The sequence below is a fragment of the Fundulus heteroclitus genome, chromosome 12, assembly GCF_011125445.2.
Source record: "Fundulus heteroclitus isolate FHET01 chromosome 12, MU-UCD_Fhet_4.1, whole genome shotgun sequence".
Classification (NCBI taxonomy): domain Eukaryota; kingdom Metazoa; phylum Chordata; class Actinopteri; order Cyprinodontiformes; family Fundulidae; genus Fundulus; species Fundulus heteroclitus.
This window is the reverse complement of record NC_046372.1, coordinates 36,556,567-36,577,682: the sequence shown is the minus strand read 5'-3', so window position 1 is coordinate 36,577,682 and position 21,116 is coordinate 36,556,567. Positions and strand designations below refer to the sequence as shown.

The following is a 21,116-nucleotide window of genomic DNA, read 5'->3' as shown; positions in this document are numbered from 1 at the left end:
ATATATATATATATATATATATATATATATATATATATATATAGCTACCGGAGAGCTGTCCAGTAGTTGTATGAAACGCAGAAGTAAATCAAAGCAGCTAAAAGTCTTAGTTTTGACACATAGTCAGTCTGCTTTTCTCTTCAGGATTTGAGTGCAGTAAAGTAATTCAGTTGTCAAAATGTGATTGAGCACACTGCTCTATTATATCACTCTCTATTACTTTGGTTTTCAACAGTCTCTTCAAGCTAACACATGTTGCGTTTGGAAGGGAAATCAGAATACAGATGTACAATATGTCTGTTTAGCTCAAACCATAAGAATAGTCATTGCTGCTGCAGTAAAGTATTGTGCAAAAAGGAGGAGGCCGTGATTATGCTGCTAAGCACACCTGGACCTTTGGGAAAGGTAACAGTGCACCATCCAATCTATCAGTGCTGTCCACATGGGACCGTACGTTTATTCAACATATTACAATTAGAAAATTTTGCCAAAAATGAGCCTGTTTTATGTTTACAGGAGTAGACAGTGGTGCTCTGCAGTTCCAGGCGACCTGTTGTCGGCTTGTGCTTTTCTCTTTTATTCTGCTCTGTTTGTGTCAGAAAGATGTGTTCTTACCCCATTTTTCACCTTCCCTAAATGTTGTTCAAACATGGTCATATATTTTTTCCCCTAAATCCCCTGAATGAGGAGGCTTTAGTGTTTCTAAAACAAGTCGCTAAAATATTTTTTTTTCCTCACAAATACTGTTGATTTTAATTAAATTAATTTAAATTCTATTTATATAGCGCCAATTCATGAAACATGTCATCTCAAGGCACTTTACAAATTCAAATTCAATCATATTATACAGATTGGGTCAGATTATACAGATTGGTCAAAAATGTCCTTTATAAGGAAACCAGTTGATTGCATCAAAGTCCCGACAAGCAGCATTCACTCCTGGGGAAGCGTAGAGCTACAGGGAGAGTCGTCTGCATTGTCCATGGCTTTGCAGCAATCCCTCATACTGAGCAAGCATGAAGCGACAGTGGAAAGAAAAACTCCCCATTAACGGGAAGGAAAACCTCTAGCAGAACCAGGCTCAGTATGAACGATCATCTGCCTCGACCGACTGGGGGTTAGAGAAGACAGAGCAGAGACACAACAAGAGAGACAAAAAAGCACAGAAGCACACATTGATCCAGTAATCTGTTCTACATTAGATGGTAGTAGCGGGTGATCTGTCTTCTCTGGATGATGTCACAGTTAACAGAACGTCATGTTTAAAGCACTTTAAACACAGAAGATGTCATTTAAAGGTCCATCAAACATGGCCCACTCTTCTGGAAGAAGGACAGGACATAAATATTCTCTTGCTCTGCCTCTCATTGCTGTTATCTGTGGAAACTAGAGAGTCATACTTTTCCAACAACCTATTGCATGTCTTTTTCCAACATTGCCAGGTGGCACAATTTACATGCGTAACCAGAGGTTATGACAGTGGTCATAGTCACTTTTATAACCTTGCTTTATGGACGGCTTCATACACAGTGGATGACATACAGTTTAAATGTTGTGACAAAAGGCACTGTCATATGCAGAAGGAGTCCTACAATGGAAATCAGAACTTTTATTTCAGCAGATCCCTTTTTAATCAGGTGAAAAAGAAATTTGCCACAGTTTTTGGCACATTTGGCTAAATTGTGCCAAGATGACAGCCCTGCCTGATACAATAACCCACAAAACCATTGTGGATCAAATATGCTTCTGCTGATTTCAGTCCAAATCTGCTACAGTTATAGTAAAGATTTTAATAAATACAATCTGAGGTGTCTTCTGGGTTTTCAAAAGGACTTTTGCAGTGTTTTTCACTGTTTATAAAAAACTTCTGGAGAAGTAAAAAGAAAAAAAAAGAACAAATAAATCAGACATAGTAACAGCTGTGATATGGTTTCACTGAAATAATATTTTATGTCTTGCTGTTACACTGGTACCAAAAGGTTGAATTTAGACCAGGAATTATGGAGCTATTCTAGATTTATTTCAGTTGTGTGTTTTCAAGCGGAACATTTTCAAAACGTTCTGTTCTAAGATATGATTACCTTTAACAATAAATGCATTCCCTTGATAAAGAAGTGTTCAGAAATTATGCTTCTAAAGCCTCAACTGAATTGGCAGCATTTCTTGTTGTGCATTTTTTTATAATAATAAGAGGTTAAATACTAGGAGTAAAACTAGTTCATTTTCTTTTTCCGTGTTTGTGCACACAAACCACAAACCTAATAATCTTGCCTGTGTTTTTGAAGAAATGTGTCAGCTTAGATGTAATACATCCATGCCATCTGGTAGTTGCACAGCTATTCATAGCTGTGTAAATTTTGACCAGGGTTCTCCAGGCTTTCCGCGCCGTTGTACTTCCTTCCCGGTCTGGAGACGAGCGGCAGCGGAACAAGCGCAGGGCCTATCTGACTGCTACAACAGCAATTTCATTCAGTCTAATCAAACGATTCCCGTGCTGATATTAAAACTTCCTGTTCATATGATACGGCTGAAGCATTCTTTTATATCGGAAGGAGCTTGTAACAGAAGCCCCCGTGTCTGGGGCCAAAGACAGCGGGGCTCACTTCCCAGTCAGATGTAAAAGAAGCCAGAGTTTCCTCCGGTAGAGACACTGGTATCCTGCATGTCAACACGGGGGAGGGCTGGGAAGTGCTGGGCTGGAGCCAGAAGTTCTGGATACTGGTGGCCCACTGAACCGGTGAACTCTCAAGTGTTTGTGTGCGTGGCTCTGTTTCCTGTCAGGCCATGCTTGTATGTATTGCACACGTTGGCCTGCGTGTGGGGCAGCTCGGTTCATTATCACACCATAATCCTGCCAGCTGTTTAAAGAGCGTCTGAATGGGATTTTCCTGATGGAGTATTGGGAGACTGGATTGAGTCTGCCGTTCACACCCCACCTCCACACGGTTAACCCTAGACTGTTGTAAGCGTTTTTGCAGATCCTCGGTGTATGGTTACACATAAAAGTTGTGCATACTTCATGCTTTTTTTTTTTTTTTTTTTTTTTTTTACCTGTTTGATTATTCGTCGTGTGTGGTATGCATTGTAAGAAAATGTTGCATATGCTTTAATTCCCAAAAACCTCACAAGTGCTACCGCTTTGACCAAAATATAAGAATCTAATAATGTGCAGACAAATCACACATACAGAGCTTCTTTTTGTCAGTGTGCCGGGAGGAAGTGGAGTTAATACAGAGCACTTATTTTACTCTCTAATCCCAGGATACCCTCTGTAATGGTTTTGCTCGTTCCAGTGCAGCTGCTCAGAGGCATTGACTCAAGGTCCTCGCTCTACAGCTCATTCTCACGTCGACATAACACAGTCTTTACATCTGACTGCTCGTGATCTGAGGGAGAACGTGTAAACGGAGAGGGCAGGCAGAGGAAAAGCACACAATGCTATGCTGGAGTGTGAGCTGTACGTTTTATAGTAATGTCTAAAATCCTGTTTATGCAGCGTGAGTTTTTATTTTTTATTTTTTATTTGCTAGATTTCACATAACTAAATCTATATTGCCTGCTTACGGTCAGGAAAAAAGTTTTAATGATGGATGTTTTTTTCTGAAAAGATGACGTTGCACGTCATGTATTCACCCCACCATCACTCCGAAACCCCTAAATTAAATCCAGTGCAACCAGTTATGTCAGATAGAGACCAGATGTGTGTCATTTAATGAGACAGGTCAAGGAAAGTTGTGGAGAAGTTTAGTACAGGGTCAGATGATAAAATTAAAAAAAATCCCAAACTTTTAATTTCTCATGGAGCACTGTTCATCCATCATTTGCATATGTGCAAATCAACCTAGACACACGCATCCATGTAAAGTGAGTGACAGACCTGTGGTCACTCTGGAGGAGCTGCAGAGATCCACAGCTAAAGTAGGGGAATCTGCTGATAGTGCAACTAAAATTCGTACTCTCCACGAATCTGGACCGAATGGAAGGAAGAGTGGCGAGACAGATTCTCCAGAAGCATCTTTTGATGCCGGTGGATGCTGTTTGATAATAATATAGCTAATATTTTGTTATAAATGAATAATGAAATAATTGTATTGGGTTGGATTGGATTGGATTTAATTTAAACGGATTAGGTTGAAGGATTTCAGCTTTTCTGTGGAGAAAGGTGCACATATTTGTGTGGAGTGTCGCGCCTCTGGTTTTCTCATTAAGTGGATTGAATAGTGAGTTAAGGGGGTGGTAATGGTTCTCATGCATAAAATGAAATGTGGGTAGCATCCACTCCAAGTCTGAGCTGCCTCCCCCCCACTACAGCTCCTTTTGACATCATGGGCCTCTGCGTGTCGAGGCCCCCACTGAGAGAGAGCAGGGGCTCCATCTGGAGCGGCCCACTCTATTTGTAGCGGGACATTTCACAGCAAATGTCTGCGGTTGTGGTGTTTAAACCTGGGTAAAGACTAAACTGACCCCTGCCCACCGGGACGTCTGGAGTCAGGCTTCCTGACCGCAGCTTGGATACATATTTTTTTCTCTCTCCGGGTAGCATACATGCACGAGTCAGGGGGAATCCAGCAGCACTGCAGCTTGAGCTACCGCTCCTTCTCTGACCCATCTGTTGAGCTGCTCCTACTAACAGAGGGGAGTCCTTCCTGTAGGCCTGCTCATTTGAGACACGCAGGATGAGGTTACGCGGGACTTAAGATCTTTTGCCTTCCTGGTGTTTGAGACGGGGAGTGGCTGCGGAGCCCCGCCGGGGCCCGGGCAGCAAGTTGTCCCATCACCGAGCTGCACTTCCTTTAATCTAAGCTCCGAGAGCAGATTAATGCCAACTCCTCCTCTCTGTCTCGCACGAGGAGCCGCCGCTGTCCCGGGGCAGACGTAGGACTCTTGGTTCGCCGTTTCCTGCTCTGCTGGGGATGACTGCACATGTGGCAGTCATTACAGCTGTTCCCAGTTTGAAAAGAGAGACCAGCTGCTGTCAGCACTCAATCGAAACGTGTAGAAAAAAAGCGAAGACGCTTAAATACTTGCTCTAATGTTTAGCTGTTTTCAGGTGTCCTAAAATACGTGTTTTCTTTGCTGAAAATAACACGTTTCACTTTGTTTCACTTGTACATCCAGTCTCAACATAAAGACGTAAGAGGCACACACACACACAAAAAAAAAAAAAACATGCCTGCGAGGCTAAAATAAATACTAGACATCAGTTGCTTGTTAAGCTTTCAGGAAGATGGAAGATTTTGGGTCTGTTGTGGCCAATGAAAGGATAGGCTGTGACATGTCAATGGCTTTAGCTGGTTCTGTTTCCATTTCAGGGGGAAAACGAGAGGAAAACCGTATTCGGGAATCAATACCGTGATAATTACAACACATAGGGAGTAAAACAGCTGTCAAAACTGAAAGTCAGTAATGTCAGATGTGTCTCCTGAGAGCTGCTGAGAGACTTGACACTCTGAGTAATGACTGCTTTTACCATTAGGTGTAATCAACCTGTCCGTGGTTATTTCAGTTCTTGGATAATCTTTCCTTTGAGCGCTGGGATGACTAAGTGAGCCCAATGTGTCACCACCTGACCTGTTCTGGCTGTTTAGGTTTTATGGATTCCCTGCAAATGTGTGTCACAGCCAGCGACTTCTGTTTCGGTTATCTTTCATTGGTTTTGATCCAAAGGGGGAAAAAAATGCAGCTCAACATGCAAGTTTGTTTCCAAAACACAGCCAGCAGTGCCACCCCCCCAGATCCATCAGTGCTTTTCGTTCTGAGCAGGAAGCTGTGATTCATGAAAGCTGTGCTTCAGGAGAGAGACTGCTGCCTGAAAAACTTCCACTGTGAGAGACGCTCCTCTGGGAATTTATGCTTGAGAGTGCCGAAAACTGTATGTTATCAGTTTGACAGCTGAGACGTTTCGCTTGTCCTTTGTTTAGGCAAAAAAACCTCTCTCTGGAATACTTTAGCGATGAAAGAAAAGTCTAAAGACGAAGAGCAGGGAAGGAAAGGCATGCCAGGAAAAGTCCCCCCAGTTCCTGCGCTGTGTTTTAAGTTAAGAAGGAAGATCTTAGGTTAACCTAATGAACATGCCTCTTGTTGCATTTAAGCGTTTTTACTGTTTGTTTGCTTTTGTTCTTATAATGCCGTTTCCTCACTCCTGCCAGGTTTTAAAGTGGGTAGAAGAGACGGTTCAAGCCATGAAGGTCCACCTGCTGTCCTCCAACCACGACAGCGCCCAGGAAAACAAGTGGGAGCTGCCCTTTGACCCCAGCCTCAGGGAGGTCACCGTCTCACTCAGCGGACCGGCGCCACAAATCGAGCTCAGCGACCCCTTTGGTTGTTACACAGTTTCTTTCCCTTCCATCTTTACAGACATAGTCTCAAAATTACCAGTTGATTCCTAAAATTTGCACATCTTCACAGTGGCTTGCCAAAGCATACACCTTAGTCACGTTTTCTCTCTTTATAACCACAAATTTCCATTTATTCTGATGGAAGGAACCTGTTAAGACGTGTTTGTTCCGTCACCTAAAGACCAGGAAAGGAGATCATTAATCAGAAAATCAGCCATACAAACTCTGGAGGAGCTGCAGAGATCCACAATGAAGGCTGGGAGAATGAAATATTAGATATGCATTCCAAAAAAACTAGCCTTTACCAAAGTGGGGAAAAGAAAGTGTTGTGGAAGTAAGCCAGAAGAGTTTACTACTAGTTTGTGGTTTGCCTCCGGCCATGTCGGCGACACAGCATACGCCCTCTGGTCAGATGAGCGCAAAATGAACTTTTTGGCCAACATTCAAAACACTAAGTATATATATATATATATAAAAAAAAAAACCTGACCCTGCACATCAACCTGAATACACTACATCATTGATTAAACACGGTGTGGATAGCATCGTGTCAGTCGTAGACATGCTATTATTCTGCAAGGACAGAAAAGCTTGTCAGAGTTAATGATTAGGTCTGCGGAGCTTAAATATTGCTGTTCACAAATGCTCACCATGTAATGACTGAGCTGGAGCTAATTTGCAAAGAAGAATGGGCAGACATTATTCTGTGGGTGGACAAAGCTGGTAGAGAAAGTCCCCAAAAAAAACATTTGGCCCAAAAGCTGGTTCTACAACCTATTGACTCAGAAGAGCTGAATACAAATGCATGCCACTTTGTTCAGATTTCATTAAGAAATTATATTTATTATCAGCTTTCATCTACTTCAAAGTTGTGTGCTACATTGTGTTGGTCCATCACATAAAATCACATTAAAGCAAACTGAGGCTTTGGTTTTAACCTGGTAAAAAGTCTTTTACAAGGCACTTTTACACTGAGTAATCTCCGTCTGTGCTTCTTTCCCAAGGTCGGGTAGTTGGTGCTGAGCAGGGCCTTAAGGAACTGTTGAATATTCCCAACTCCGCTCGTGTCATCAACGTGAAGTTTCCCAGACCTGGATCCTGGAAACTCAAGGTACTCTCTCCTGAGAAAAGAGCATAAGAAATCTATATTTTTGGTTATTTTCATACAGGCAACTCATTTAACTGTGCTACTTTATTTTCTTAAGGTGAGCTGCAGTGGGCGACACACTCTGAGGGTTACAGGGGTCAGCAGTCTAGACTTTCGGGCTGGCTTTTCCACATCACCTGTTTCAGAGTTCAACCACACCAGAGAGAGGCCAATTAAAGGTGCCAACAGCCTTCTGGTAGCTTTTTAGGTTTTATGTAAAAGGGAAAGTGTGTTGAAGATGACTGACACACAATATATCCTTTTCTTACAGGACTTCCGTCCAATGTCATGCTAAAATGTACCGGCCTGAAGCCTCCGGGTTACCTGAGCCAGGTGGAGCTCATGTCAGCCTCGGGACGCTCCTTACGCACGATCCCCGTACCTCTGCCCACCGACCTGGGCCAACAAGGCCTGTGGACTCTCCCGGAGTTCCGGACCCCACCGCAGAGCTTCTTCATCAAGGTAACAGGCAATGATGAGACGGGCTTCCGCTTCCAGAGACTATCCAGTGTTTCCTACACCAACGTCATTCCAGGCAAGGCTACCACCAACAATCCCTGCAGAAATATTTTACCAAAGCCGCCCCAACACCTCATCAATCTCTCTAATAAACCTTAACCGTTGTTTCCTCTCCCTCGTCTAGATCCCCCAGCAGTGAGAATGGCCAATGAGGTGAAGGGCTTTTACATGCAGCCTGCTGCCATCGGTTGCTCAGTGCAGAGTGACATTCCCTACAGGCTGAGATTCACCAGGAGTGGGATCCTTCTGGGAGAGGAGAAGCATTTTCAGTGAGTTTTCTTTCTGCAAAAAATTTGCCGCTGCTTGAGATGCTGCATCTTTAAGCACTCATGATCAGCTTTAAAGGCGCTAATTAAGTTGCTCCCTACTCTCCCCAGTGAGCCTGGCTGTAAGGCATTAGTACTGCCTGATTCTTGCATTTTATTGGCTCATCTGTCAAAAATTAGGTCCACGCAGTCCCTTTTGGAGAACATTACATTATTCGATTGTGTCATCCTAAGCAAAATGAAGCTTTTTTTTCTGTCTGTCTATAATCTGGTTTGAATTACATGTATAAAGTGTTTTGGTTTTGGTTAAAACTATGTGTGGTACCCAGAGACGGGAACTAGAGCTTTTGGCTTAAAACCGATTTGCACTTAAGTTGCCTAAACAGTAACGGCAGACTTAACACTGACTTATCCTCTAAAGATGATTCAGATTTATGATCTGAGACTTGATTCTCATGAAAAAATTTTATCTCATGTAATCAAAGGTCAACCTGAGCCATTCAGTCTAAATCATTTTAACACGTGATTAATGTTTTCACCTACGTTAGTGCAGTGCGTGCAGAGGAGTGAACATTTTAAGTAGGGGGATTTTCAGGTGTTAAATATGTCAATACAAGGGCACTAATGGTTCTTAAATGTTCCCTTATTCAGCGTTAATAGCTGTTAACCTGTTTCTAACACCTTAACCTAAAAGCATAGTTTCCTTACAGCTTACCTCTGATTTTGCTTTTTTGGTCAAACTTAAATGTGTTTTTCAAATAATCAAAGAAACTGTATGATGAAGAGAACCTGATTATAAAAATCAGTTTTCATATGTGTTATGTTTTATTTTTCTGGGATGAACCCGGACACAGCACGCACACACAGAGTCAGTTCTTATGAGTGAGTTTTTATTGAATAGTGTGGAAGATGGATGATGAGACCAGAGTCTTACAACGGACGGAGGTGAAGGGTGTAGAAGCTGGCTGGCAGGAGGAGTGTGGAGAGACTGACTGGGAGGAACTCTGGAGCCGAACACTGGAGAGCAGGACCTCTGAGCAGAGCCGTGGAGCGCAGAGCATCAGAGCCGAGCAGAGCATCAGAGCCGAGCAGTGGCGAGCAGAACGTCAGAGCCGAGCAGAGGCGAGCAGGACGTCAGAGCCGAGCAGTGGCGAGCAGAGCATCAGAGCCGAGCAGTGGCGAGCAGAGCATCAGAGCCGAGCAGTGGCAAGCAGAGCATCAGAGCCGAGCAGAGCATCAGAGCCGAGCAGAGCATCAGAGCCGAGCAGTGGCGAGCAGAACGTCAGAGCCGAGCAGAGGCGAGTAGAGCATCAGAGCCGAGCAGTGGCGAGCAGAGCATCAGAGCCGAGCAGAGGCGAGCAGAACGTCGGAGCCGAGCAGTGGCGAGCAGAACCTCAGAGCCGAGTAGTGGAGCACAGGACGTCCGAGCCGTGCAGTGGAGGTCTGAACGTCTGAGCTGAACGGTGGAGGTCTGAACGTCTGAGCTGAATACTGGAGAAAACAAAACTGTCGGAAAGTCTTTGGGCTGACTGAAACAAGACCAGGTGAAAGGAGTCTTCAGGCTGACGGGTACAAACGGAGCTGACAAGAAAAACTGGCAGGGACTGAGCGGGAGTGAACGCTATGGACCGGCGACGGGAACAGAAAGAGGTGAGTCTGATAAAGCGGTGGGAACAGGTGGAAGCAGTTGTGGGTTAATTGCAGCCTGCCAGGTGAAACTGATCAGGCTGCGCAGGAACAAGAGAGAGGGAGAGAGGCTCAGCATGCAGCCAATAAGCTGCATCCTGACAGTACCCCCCCCCCCCCCCCAAGGCCATACACCGGACGGCCCAGAATCCCCACGCCGGGCGGGTGGAGGAGGCCCAGGAAGGCGGGCAAGAGTCGAAACCGAACACTGAGGGACCAAAGAGCCTGCAAACACAAAAGGGGCCAGAGAATACGGGGAACCAAAGGGGCCAGAGAACACGGGGAACCAAGGAGCAAGAGAACACTGATGTGCCAAAGCACAATCAGGGGGCGGCACATCAGGGAAAGGCACGAACGCTTGACTGCGCCGGGGGAAAAAGCGAGTGCTTGACAGCGCTGGGGAAAGAGCGAGCGCAACACAGCGCCAAAGGGAAGGAACGGGCGCAACACAGCGCCAAAGGGAAGGAACGGGCGCAACACAGCGCCAAAGGGAAGGAACGGGCGCAACACAGCGCCAAAGGGAAGGAACGGGCGCAACACAGCGCCAAAAGGGAAAGAACGGGCGTACACAACGCCAAAAGGGAAGGATCGGGCGTATGGAAACGCCAAAAAGGGAAGGATCGGGCGTATGGAAACGCCAAAAGGGAAGGAACGGGCGTATGGAAACGCCAAGGGGAAGGAACGGGCGTATGGAAACGCCAAGGGCAAGGAACGGGCGTGTGGAAACGCCAAGGAGAAACAACGCCGAAGCGTGAGAGGAGCGCTGGGGCCCAAGGAGCGAGATCGCTGGGGCGTGAGGGAAACGCCGAGGCGAAACGGACGCATGACAGCGTCAAGGGGAAAATATAGGCGTACGAAAACGCCAAGAGGGAAGAACGGACGTACTTAACGCCAAAGGAAAAGAACGGGCGTACAAAACGCCAAGGGGAAAGAACGGGCGTACTTAACGCCAAAGGGAAGGAACGGGCGTACTTAACGCCAAAGGGAAGGAACGGGCGTACTTAACGCCAAAGGGAAGGAACGAGCGTACTTAACGCCAAAGGGAAGGAAGGGGCGTACTTAACGCCAAAGGGAAGGAACAGGCGTACTTAACGCCAAAGGGAAGGAACGGGCGTACTTAACGCCAAAGGGAAGGTACGGGCGTACTTAACGCCAAAGGGAAGGAACGGGCGTACTTAACGCCAAAGGGAAGGAACGGGCGTACTTAACGCCAAAGGGAAGGAACGGGCGTACTTAACGCCAAAGGGAAGGAACGGGCGTACTTAACGCCAAAGGGAAGGAACGGGCGTACTTAACGCCAAAGGGAAGGAACGGGCGTACTTAACGCCAAGGGGAAGGAACGGGCGTACTTAACGCCTAAGGGAAGGAACGGGCGTACTTAACGCCTAAGGGAAGGAACGGGCGTACTTAACGCCAAAGGGAAGGAACGGGCGTACTTAACGCCAAAGGGAAGGAACGGGCGTACTTAACGCCAAGGGGAAGGAACGGGCGTACTTAACGCCAAAGGGAAGGAACGGGCGTACTTAACGCCAAAGGGAAGGAACAGGCGTACTTAACGCCAAAGGGAAGGATAAGCGTACGACAACGCCAGAGGGAAGAACAAGCGTACGACAACGCCAGAGGGAAGAACTGGCGTACGACAACGCCAGAGGGAAGAACAGGCGTACGACAACGCCAGAGGGAAGAATAAGCGTACGACAACGCCAGAGGGAAGAACAAGCGTACGACAACGCCAGAGGGAAGAACAGGCGTACGAAAACACTAAGGCTCAACAACTCCTACTGGAACACGACTGGTGTACAGAAACGCCAGGGGAAAACCCGCCGGGGCGTGAGGGAAACACCGGGGCTTGGGGAAGAGAACGCCGGGGCGTGGGGAGAACGCCGGGGCGCCAGGAAGAAGAATGCCGGGGCGCAAAGGGAACGCCGGGGCACAAGGGAAACAGGAATATCTAAAACACCAGGGAACAAGAACGGAGGGCGTACTAACACACCGAGGAACCGAGAAAAGAGGGCGTCCTAACATGCCGGGGAACCACGAATCAGAGGGCGTCCTAACACGCCGGGAAACCGAGAATCAGAGGGCGTCCTAACACGCTGGGGAACCGAGAATCAGAGGGCGTCCTAACACGCCGGGGAACACTAAATCTAAACGCCAGGAAAACAAGACCTAAACACCAGGGAACTAGAGGGTGAGCTAGGCAGCAACAGGCCAAGTGCGCCAGAGGGCACAGACAGCGACTTAAGCACTGGAGGGCTCTGGCGGCGACCTGCGTGCGCTGGGCAGCGACAGGTTGGCGCACCAGAGGGCTCAGCCGGCGACATAGGGGCGCCGGAGGGCTCTGGCAGCGCCTAAACAAGGGAATAACAACAAGAGGGTGAGCTAGGCAGCAACAGGCCAGGCGCGCCAGAGGGCACAGACAGCGACTTACGCACCGGAGGGCTCTGGCGGCGACCTGCATGCGCAGGGCAGCGACAGTCTGGCCCACCAGAGGGCTCAGCCGGCGACATGGGTGCGCCGGAGGGCTCTGACAGCGACCTGCATGCGCCTAAACAGGGGAACAACACAGAGACACTAGGGCAAGACAGAACAAAACAACTACGGAAGGGAACTAAACTAACCTAAACAGGGCAAAACATACAACGAAAACAGGAGAAGGGTGTAGGGACCTAGAAAGCGTAGGGCCCTTAGAGAGCGCAGGGACCTTAAAGAGCGCTGGACTCCATCCAACGCAGGAACCCATACAGCGCAGGAACCCATAAGGCGCAGGAACCCAGACACCTAAATACTAAGGGGGAAGAAAAAAAAACAAAACAAACAAAACTAAAATAAAGAAAAAACAAATACAGAACAAGACTAGAACTACCGGGCTAGGACAGAAACTACAGAGGCTAGACTGGAATTACAGGGGCTAGACAGGGACTACAGGGTCAAGACAGGGACTACAGAGCTAACGAAACTACAGTGCTGACGAAACTACAGGGTCTCAAACTGAAAAATCAAAACAAGACTGGTAAACTAGGAAAGGAACCAAAAGCTAAAGCAAAACTATGAAACAAAGCAGAACCGGGAGATGAGGGCAAATACAGCTGAACTGATGAAAAACTAGATAACTAGAGCTAGAAATAACACAAACCAAAACAGGAAATCTAAAAAAACTGGAACTCAAAAACAAAACTCAGAAAACTAACCTAAAAAATAGAACCGAACTGGATAAACAAAAGCTAAATAAAACTCTAATACTCAAAAGCAACATAAATCCCAAAAAATTCTAAGTAAACCAAAATCTAAGGTTGAGCCAAAACAAAAGAACAGAAGGCGGAAATAAATCTTCTAAAACAATAAAAAATATACAAAAAGACTAGAAACTAAAGCAGATCTAGAACACAACACCAAAAAATAACTCTAAACAAAAACCAGAAGGCGCTGGGCAGCAAAGTCTGAATATGCTGGGCAGCAGCAAAAGTTAGCGCTGGGCAGCGACGACGAGGAGCGCCGTCCTTAGTGCTGAGCAGCGGGGAAGGCGGACCAGGAAAACAGAGTCAGAGGCGGGGCGTCGCAACTCTGCGACCCGGGTGGCGTCGCAACACAGCGACCCAGGCAAGATGAATCCAGAAGCGTGGCGTCGCAACTTTGCGACCCAGGCGAGACGAACCGGAGGCGAGGCAGATCCTACCAGCTTCTACACCAGGCTCTGTGCGTGCTCGGGTTCATCCCTGGGCCGGTCCATAATGTTATGATATATTTTTCTGGGATGAACCCGGACACAGCACGCACACACAGAGTCAGTTCTTATGAGTGAGTTTTTATTGAATAGTGTGGAAGATGGATGATGAGACCAGAGTCTTACAACGGACGGAGGTGAAGGGTGTAGAAGCTGGCTGGCAGGAGGAGTGTGGAGAGACTGACTGGGAGGAACTCTGGAGCCGAACACTGGAGAGCAGGACCTCTGAGCAGAGCCGTGGAGCGCAGAGCATCAGAGCCGAGCAGAGCATCAGAGCCGAGCAGTGGCGAGCAGAACGTCAGAGCCGAGCAGAGGCGAGCAGAGCATCAGAGCCGAGCAGTGGCGAGCAGAGCATCAGAGCCGAGCAGAGCATCAGAGCCGAGCAGTGGCGAGCAGAACGTCAGAGCCGAGCAGAGGCGAGTAGAGCATCAGAGCCGAGCAGTGGCGAGCAGAGCATCAGAGCCGAGCAGAGGCGAGCAGAACGTCGGAGCCGAGCAGTGGCGAGCAGAACCTCAGAGCCGAGTAGTGGAGCACAGGACGTCCGAGCCGTGCAGTGGAGGGCTGAACGTCCGAGCCGAGCGGTAGAGGTCTGAACGTCTGAGCCGAGCGGTGGAGGTCTGAACGTCTGAGCTGAACGGTGGAGGTCTGAACGTCTGAGCTGAATACTGGAGAAAACAAAACTGTCGGAAAGTCTTTGGGCTGACTGAAACAAGACCAGGTGAAAGGAGTCTTCAGGCTGACGGGTACAAACGGAGCTGACAAGAAAAACTGGCAGGGACTGAGCGGGAGTGAACGCTATGGACCGGCGACGGGAACAGAAAGAGGTGAGTCTGATAAAGCGGTGGGAACAGGTGGAAGCAGTTGTGGGTTAATTGCAGCCTGCCAGGTGAAACTGATCAGGCTGCGCAGGAACAAGAGAGAGGGAGAGAGGCTCAGCATGCAGCCAATAAGCTGCATCCTGACAATATGATTATTCATATTCAGCTGTGATGAGGAAAAAGCTGTCCGAACCGAGCTAGCCCCCCTCATTTAATCACAAATGACCAAAAAAACGTCACATTCACCAGCCATTACCAGGCTTGATGACTGCCATACATGCACAATCAAGAAGTAGCTTAAATAGAACCTGTCTTATGACACGAACAAGGCTAGAAGAGCACAGAAACCAATGCATCGTCCTCCAGACTAAGAAACTCAACAATAGATCAGGAACAAAGGCGTCTATGTCCATCAGTAAAATGGTTCTAAAGCTTTTAGAACTCTGGAAAACCACAGTGAGAGCAAATTTCCACAAATTGATAAATTATAGAAGCGTTGTGAAACTCACCAGTCTACCAAAATTGCATCCTGAGCTTGTTGACAACTCATCCAAGAGGTCATAAATCACACAGAACAGCATCTAAAGCACTGCAGGCCTAATTTGCCTCAGTTAAGGTCAGGGTCCAGGATTCAGCAATAAGAAAGAATCTGGGCGACAATGGCATCCATGACAGAGACCAGAACCACTGCTGAGCAAAGATAACACAAAGGTCAGTCTCACATTTACCTGAAAGCATCTTGATCTTCAAGACTTTTGGGAGAATATTCAGTGGACCAATGAGTCAAAAGAGGAACATTTGTCTCACCTCTGATGTGAAACTTAGAGCACGTCATTAGTAAAGAAAACTATACCTGCACTTGCAGATGGTGGTTGTAGTGTGACGGCTTCAGGCTGCTTTGGTGCTTCTGGACCAGACGACTTGCTGAATGTGATGGGACCCTATATGTTGCTCTCTATCAGAAAACCCCCTAGTTGAGTTGCCTTGAAATTTTATCTTGGTTTAAGTTTGACAGTAACGCAAAAACAGAAGAAATCTTTAGGGGGCAAAAAAATGTTTTCCACTGCATTTTTTTTTTTTTTACAGGGTAAATCCTATACCTCATTAGTTTTCTAAAAATGTCACAGGAGTTCATAACAGTATTTTTTTATTATGCTAAACTGAATGTTCTGGAAAAGTAAACATTACGTTAAATGATAACGTGTTATAACATGCCTAATGGTAATGACTGGAGTTCATAATCTACAGTATTTGTGGGTTTTAGGCAGACCGGGCAGCACCCACGTCACAATGTTCATCTAAATCATTAGAAACTTGAGACCTGGCTAAGAAAAAGATGACTTGTGAAGGTCTTTGGCTTTTAAATTTTGTTTTACTCCCACTTACCAAATGTGTTTTCTAGGAATTCTGCTGTAGCATCTTGGGAGATTTCGCATGCATCCGGTGAGGATGAAGGCACGTACGAGTGCGTAGCACAGAGCAGCGCTGGACAAGGACGGGCTTTAACGCAGCTCACTGTTCAAGGTACATGACACACACAAATGACTTTAAGTTCTGGAGATCAGCACGCATGAATCACTGTCTTTTGCAGTGCTTTGAAATAAGTGCCGGGCTTCTCTTTAATCCCTCCTTTATGTCTAAAACATCTACCAGACGGCGAGCATGCCAGCACAAACATTTGCTCTAAAAGGTAAACTATTTCTGTTCTGTTTGCTCGCCGCTGATAATCCCAGTTTTGTGTGTTTCGCTCGCGTTTCCACAAAAACAGAGCCCCCCCCGGTCTTGAAGCCCGCGGTGAACGTGACCTCCGCCGTGGGAGGCGTGGCCGTGCTGTCTTGTCAGGTGGACGGCAACGTGCGTCACAACCTGACATGGCGTCGAGCTGGCCGCGCGATCCCTGCCCGGGCAGGGAGGGCGAGGCTGCTGGCCGACTCGTCGCTGGAGATCAGCGGAGTTGGCGTTCAGGATGCCGGCGCGTATCAGTGCGAGGCCACCAACGCCCACGGAGACAGCAGGATCACAGTGTGGCTTCTTGTCCCAGGTACGGAAGGAAGATACCCTGTGGATCATCTGCTCAAACACTTAACACGCCGGGGCCTCATGGCTCCACTCAGGCTCCCGTCATCTGGTTTCCATTACTCCCTTAACCTCCTCGCAGTCTGAGTGAGCTACTTCCTTTACAGAAAAAAAGAGCTCATCAGCCAAATGTGATGTTTAAAGAAAAATGTGTTTTTCATTGTGGACATGCCCTCAGCGAGTATCGAAAACAGGCAAATAAATGGTCATGATGTCAGACGTTTAATCGTTTCAGATTTGCTGTTGTTAATCTTGAGATAGGAAGTTATAAATGACATCATGCTGCCTCGACAACACACTGACTCATCGTTGTTGCTTTGTTTGCTTGTGTTTGACTCTAATTGCAGAGGCTCCTTCTGTAGAAGTTCAACCCCAGACCCAAACGTTCTCCCGAGGGGATGAGATCCGCTTCGTCTGCTCGGCGTCCGGCTCGCCCCCTCCTCAGATCTTCTGGAGCCATGGAAAGGCGGTCCTAGCTAATCACCCGAGGTAGGGGAATGCTCAGCCAGCTCAACACCTCTGGCACTGTGGAGGACTCAGAGTATCATCATAATCCAAGTTTACTGTGCCTGGAAAAATATACATCATTCAATTTGTTCAACCTTTTCACGTTGTTTCAGTTCACAACGAAAAACTTCAGTGTATTTTGTTTGGAATTATGTGATTGACCAACACTAAGTAGTGCATATTTGGGAAGTAGCGAAAAAAGTGATCTTTGGTCTTTGATCTTGGTCTTTCTCATTCTTTTACAAATGCTAATCCGAAAAAGGTGGCTAGGACATATATTCACTCCCCATTACTCTAATGCTCCTAAATTAAATCAGCTGTCTTCAGAAATCCCCTAACCAGTGGTGTAAATCCAGTCCACCTGTGTGCAGTTTGATCTCTGTTAAAATCCAGCTGTTCTGTGAAGGTCTCAGAGGTTTGTTAGAGAACATCAGTGAACAACCAGCGTCAGGAAGACCAAGGATCACAGCAGAGAGGTCAGGCAGAAAGTTGTGGAGGAGTTTAAAAGAGGGTTAGGTTACAAACACTATTCTAAGAACCATTGGGTCCATTATCTGAAAAGCAAGAGTATGACGCAGCTGTAAACCTACCAAGATATGACCATCCACCCACACTGACATGCTGGACATGGAGAACATTAAATCAGAGAACCAGTCAAGAGGCCCATGGTGACTCTGAAGGACATGCAAAGATCCACGGCTCAAATGGGAGAGTATGCCGACAGGACAACTCCACAAAGCTGGTGGCTAAGGAAGAGTGGGGAGAAGTAAGCCATTGTTGAAGAAAAGCAATAAGAACTCCCATTTGCAGATCACCACAAGCCGTTTAGGAGAAACAGCAAATGAAGGTGCTCTGGTTAGATGAGACCAAACCTTTTGACCAGCATGCAAAACGCTATGTTCGGTAGAAAACCAGCACCGCATGTTACTCGTAACACAGGATCCGCACTGTTGTACATGGTAGTGGGGGATCTTCATGTGGAGAAGCTTTTTTCGAAAGGGACAGGGAAGATGGTTAGAGTCGATGGCAGGGTGGGTGGAGGTAAATGCAGGAAAATCCTGGAAATAAAGCTGTTGGAGAGAGAGGCTCATGTTACAGCAGGACAGCAACCCAGAGCTGCAAGAGCTGCAAGAAATGGCTAAACTCTAAGCTGAAACGTGTTAGGGTGGCCGAGTCAAATTCCTGACAAAATTCTAATTGAGATTTTAGGTGAAACTTGATGTTCGTTGATGTTCTCCATCCTGTCACACTGAGCTAGAGGCCTTTCTCAGAGAGGAATGGGCACAAATACAAGTCTTTAGATATGCAAGGAAGATTAACACACCCTAAAAACTTGCACTGTAGTTCCGGCAAAAAAGTGGTTTGTATTGTTTTCCTTCTACTTCAGAGTTATGTGCTACTTAGTGTTAGTCCAGAAATGTTGTATTCTAATAAGATTGATTGAGGGTTTAGATCATAATATGATAAAATGTGAAACACTTCAAGGCCTATGAATACCATTGCCAGTCACTGTGCGGTGGGCACAAGCTCATGCTCAGGATCAAAAATATTAGACCATCTCATGTAAAACATTTTCCTGAAACTCTTCTTGTGTGTTTCTGAACCCCAAACTTGAAAGGGAATCCCCTACAGAAGAGGGACTTCTCAATCTCCATATTGGAAGACGTCAGATAAACTGATTTTTGTCCTTTGTATAATTCAGGTTCAGTGTAAGCAAGGACGGAGTTTTGAGTATTCGGGCAGCCCTGCCCGAGGATGCTGGGGACTACATTTGTCTGGCAACCAACGAGGCCGGGAGTGCCTCCCAGACTGCGTCACTAACGTATGCAGGTAATCTTAACAGATGTCTACTGGAAGTTACCCTTGTGGTGTAATATGTCTTGTGCGTGTAGCCATATCCTGCTCTGCCTCACACATATATTTCTCCTCTTGTCCCGTGAGTCCTGACAGTTGTAGATCTGTACTGTGAGTCAGAGCTGTCAGTCTGTGCTTGACAAAAAAACGTTAACACTGATGGAGTATGGCTGCCTCGTCCTACAGCAACCCTGGTGTTATACACCCCCACAGAGTCTGAATCTCACAAACAACATTGATTTGTCAAAACAGAGATATGTAGCATAAGATATGCTATATGCTCGTAAAATATTTACAGTGCAAAAGTATTCATAAGTATAGGACTTTTTCATTTGGCCCATCTGTTGGAGTCTGGTCTGGACTGTGGCTGGGTCATTTTTGAAACATGATTACACTTTGATGTAAACTGTTTCATTTTGGCTTTGGCTGTATGTTAGGAGCCTATAGCTTTGTTTACTTGGATAAAAGTAACAAAAATGCATCATGTAAACAAGCCAATTGGAATATTGTGATTGGATTAAGAACAATCTGGATTAAATTGTATTCCAAAAGAGATGGGTGGTTAATGCCAATTGATAATCCAACCAGCCATGCATGTAAACACTTGTCAAGATGAAGTTATTCCGAATGTGGCAAACTGACCGGATTGTGCATGTGTGCACGACATAAACGTTACATATTTCTGCGTTGTTGAGTGGCGGAAATACGTCGGGAAGCAAAACTGTCGGGGCTCCCGATACAACCTTTCTATTTGAAACAACAAAAGAGCTCAAAATGGGCTGCAGTGGGTAGTGCTGTTGCCATGCAGCAAGGAGGTCCTGGGTTCTAGTCCTTCCCCTACCCTTTCTGCACGGAGTTTGCATGTTCTCCCTGTGCATGTGTGGGTTCTCTCCGGGTACTCTGGCTTCCTCCCACAGTCCAAGAAACATGACTGTTAGGTTAATTGGCCTCTCTAAATTGTCCTTAGGTGAATGGTTGTTTGTCCTGTTTGTCTCTATGCTGCCCTGCGATAGACTGGTGACCTGTCCAGGGTGTACCCCGCCTCTCACCCATTGACATCTGGAGATAAGCTCCAGTACCCCTTGCGACCCCTCAAGAGATAGACCTGTTAGAAAATGGATGGATAAAAAGAGCTCAAAATTGTTAGATATTCAGTAATGTTTCACTATAATTAGAAGCTACTTCTTCTCCTGTGTATTTTTGTAGCGACTAACTGCATGTATCAGAGTGGGTCTATTCTGAATAAAGCCAGGTGCATATACATGCACATTATGATAAATAAATGGTACAATCTGATTATTTTTTGTTTGTTTTTTAATCCGAATACATTTCAATCCGTTCGTGAAATTTTGTGCATGCACACATAGCTAGTGTTCTGCTGGAAGATGAACCTCTGCCCCCAGTCTTTTTTTAAGTGTTTTGCTTATTCTGTGTGGTTTTTGGTCCAGGACTGCACCATTCATGTACTCTGACCAGCTGAACTGTCCCTGTTAAATATAAGCTTTCTCACAGCATAATGCAGCCACCAACATGTTTCCTGGTGGGAACGTTGTATTCTTGGTGTTGTGTGCTGTTAGCTTTCTGGCACATAGCATTTATGACTGCAGGCCAAAAGGTTACATTCTGATCACATAATTGATCACCTTCTTATAGATGTCCCCAAAATGCTCTAGCAAAATTAAGTGGACTTTTCAGGGATTTCTTTTAACAGTGGGTATCATTTCTGATATCAACCACTGATTCAATTGAAAGCCAAATTATTCATAAATTTTTTTGAAAATCATGCTTTGTTTCCCTTCTACTTCAGCAATTCGTTGGTCTATCAAATTGAATTCCCATAGTTCATTGTGTGATTATAATGTGACAAATAGAGAAAAAGTAAAAGCACTGTGGATACTTTTGCAAGGCACTGTATTTATTTAACTTTTTATATTTCTGTTTTGCCATAATATTAACATCTTTGGCATATTCTCCTCCAGAGGTGCCAAGGATCACAGTTACACAGCAGGTTGTTCTAGTATCTGCTGGTAGTGATGCGACATTGGAGTGCCAAGCCACAGGCATCCCTCCACCCCTCGTCCACTGGTTCAAAGGTAAGCTAAAGGCAAACAGTGCATTCTTTACCACGAGTGTTGAGATTTAATTTTCTTGTCAAAAAGCAGCCTTTCTTCTTTGTTTGTG

At 46.1% G+C, this 21,116-nt stretch overlaps 1 protein-coding gene across 1 annotated transcript in view; it reads left to right on the top strand.

Moving 5' to 3' along the window:
• The window catches only part of hmcn2 (hemicentin 2), an 82,479-nt gene that overhangs the window by 5,773 nt on the left and 55,590 nt on the right, over window positions 1-21,116 (top strand). The window contains exons 5-14 of the mRNA XM_012866286.3: window positions 6,150-6,321; window positions 7,343-7,449; window positions 7,544-7,664; window positions 7,757-8,020; window positions 8,129-8,273; window positions 15,901-16,022; window positions 16,267-16,539; window positions 16,922-17,063; window positions 18,784-18,911; window positions 20,915-21,028. Coding sequence (XP_012721740.2) covers window positions 6,150-6,321; window positions 7,343-7,449; window positions 7,544-7,664; window positions 7,757-8,020; window positions 8,129-8,273; window positions 15,901-16,022; window positions 16,267-16,539; window positions 16,922-17,063; window positions 18,784-18,911; window positions 20,915-21,028 — 1,588 coding nt within the window. The remainder of the gene's footprint in view (window positions 1-6,149; window positions 6,322-7,342; window positions 7,450-7,543; window positions 7,665-7,756; window positions 8,021-8,128; window positions 8,274-15,900; window positions 16,023-16,266; window positions 16,540-16,921; window positions 17,064-18,783; window positions 18,912-20,914; window positions 21,029-21,116) is intronic.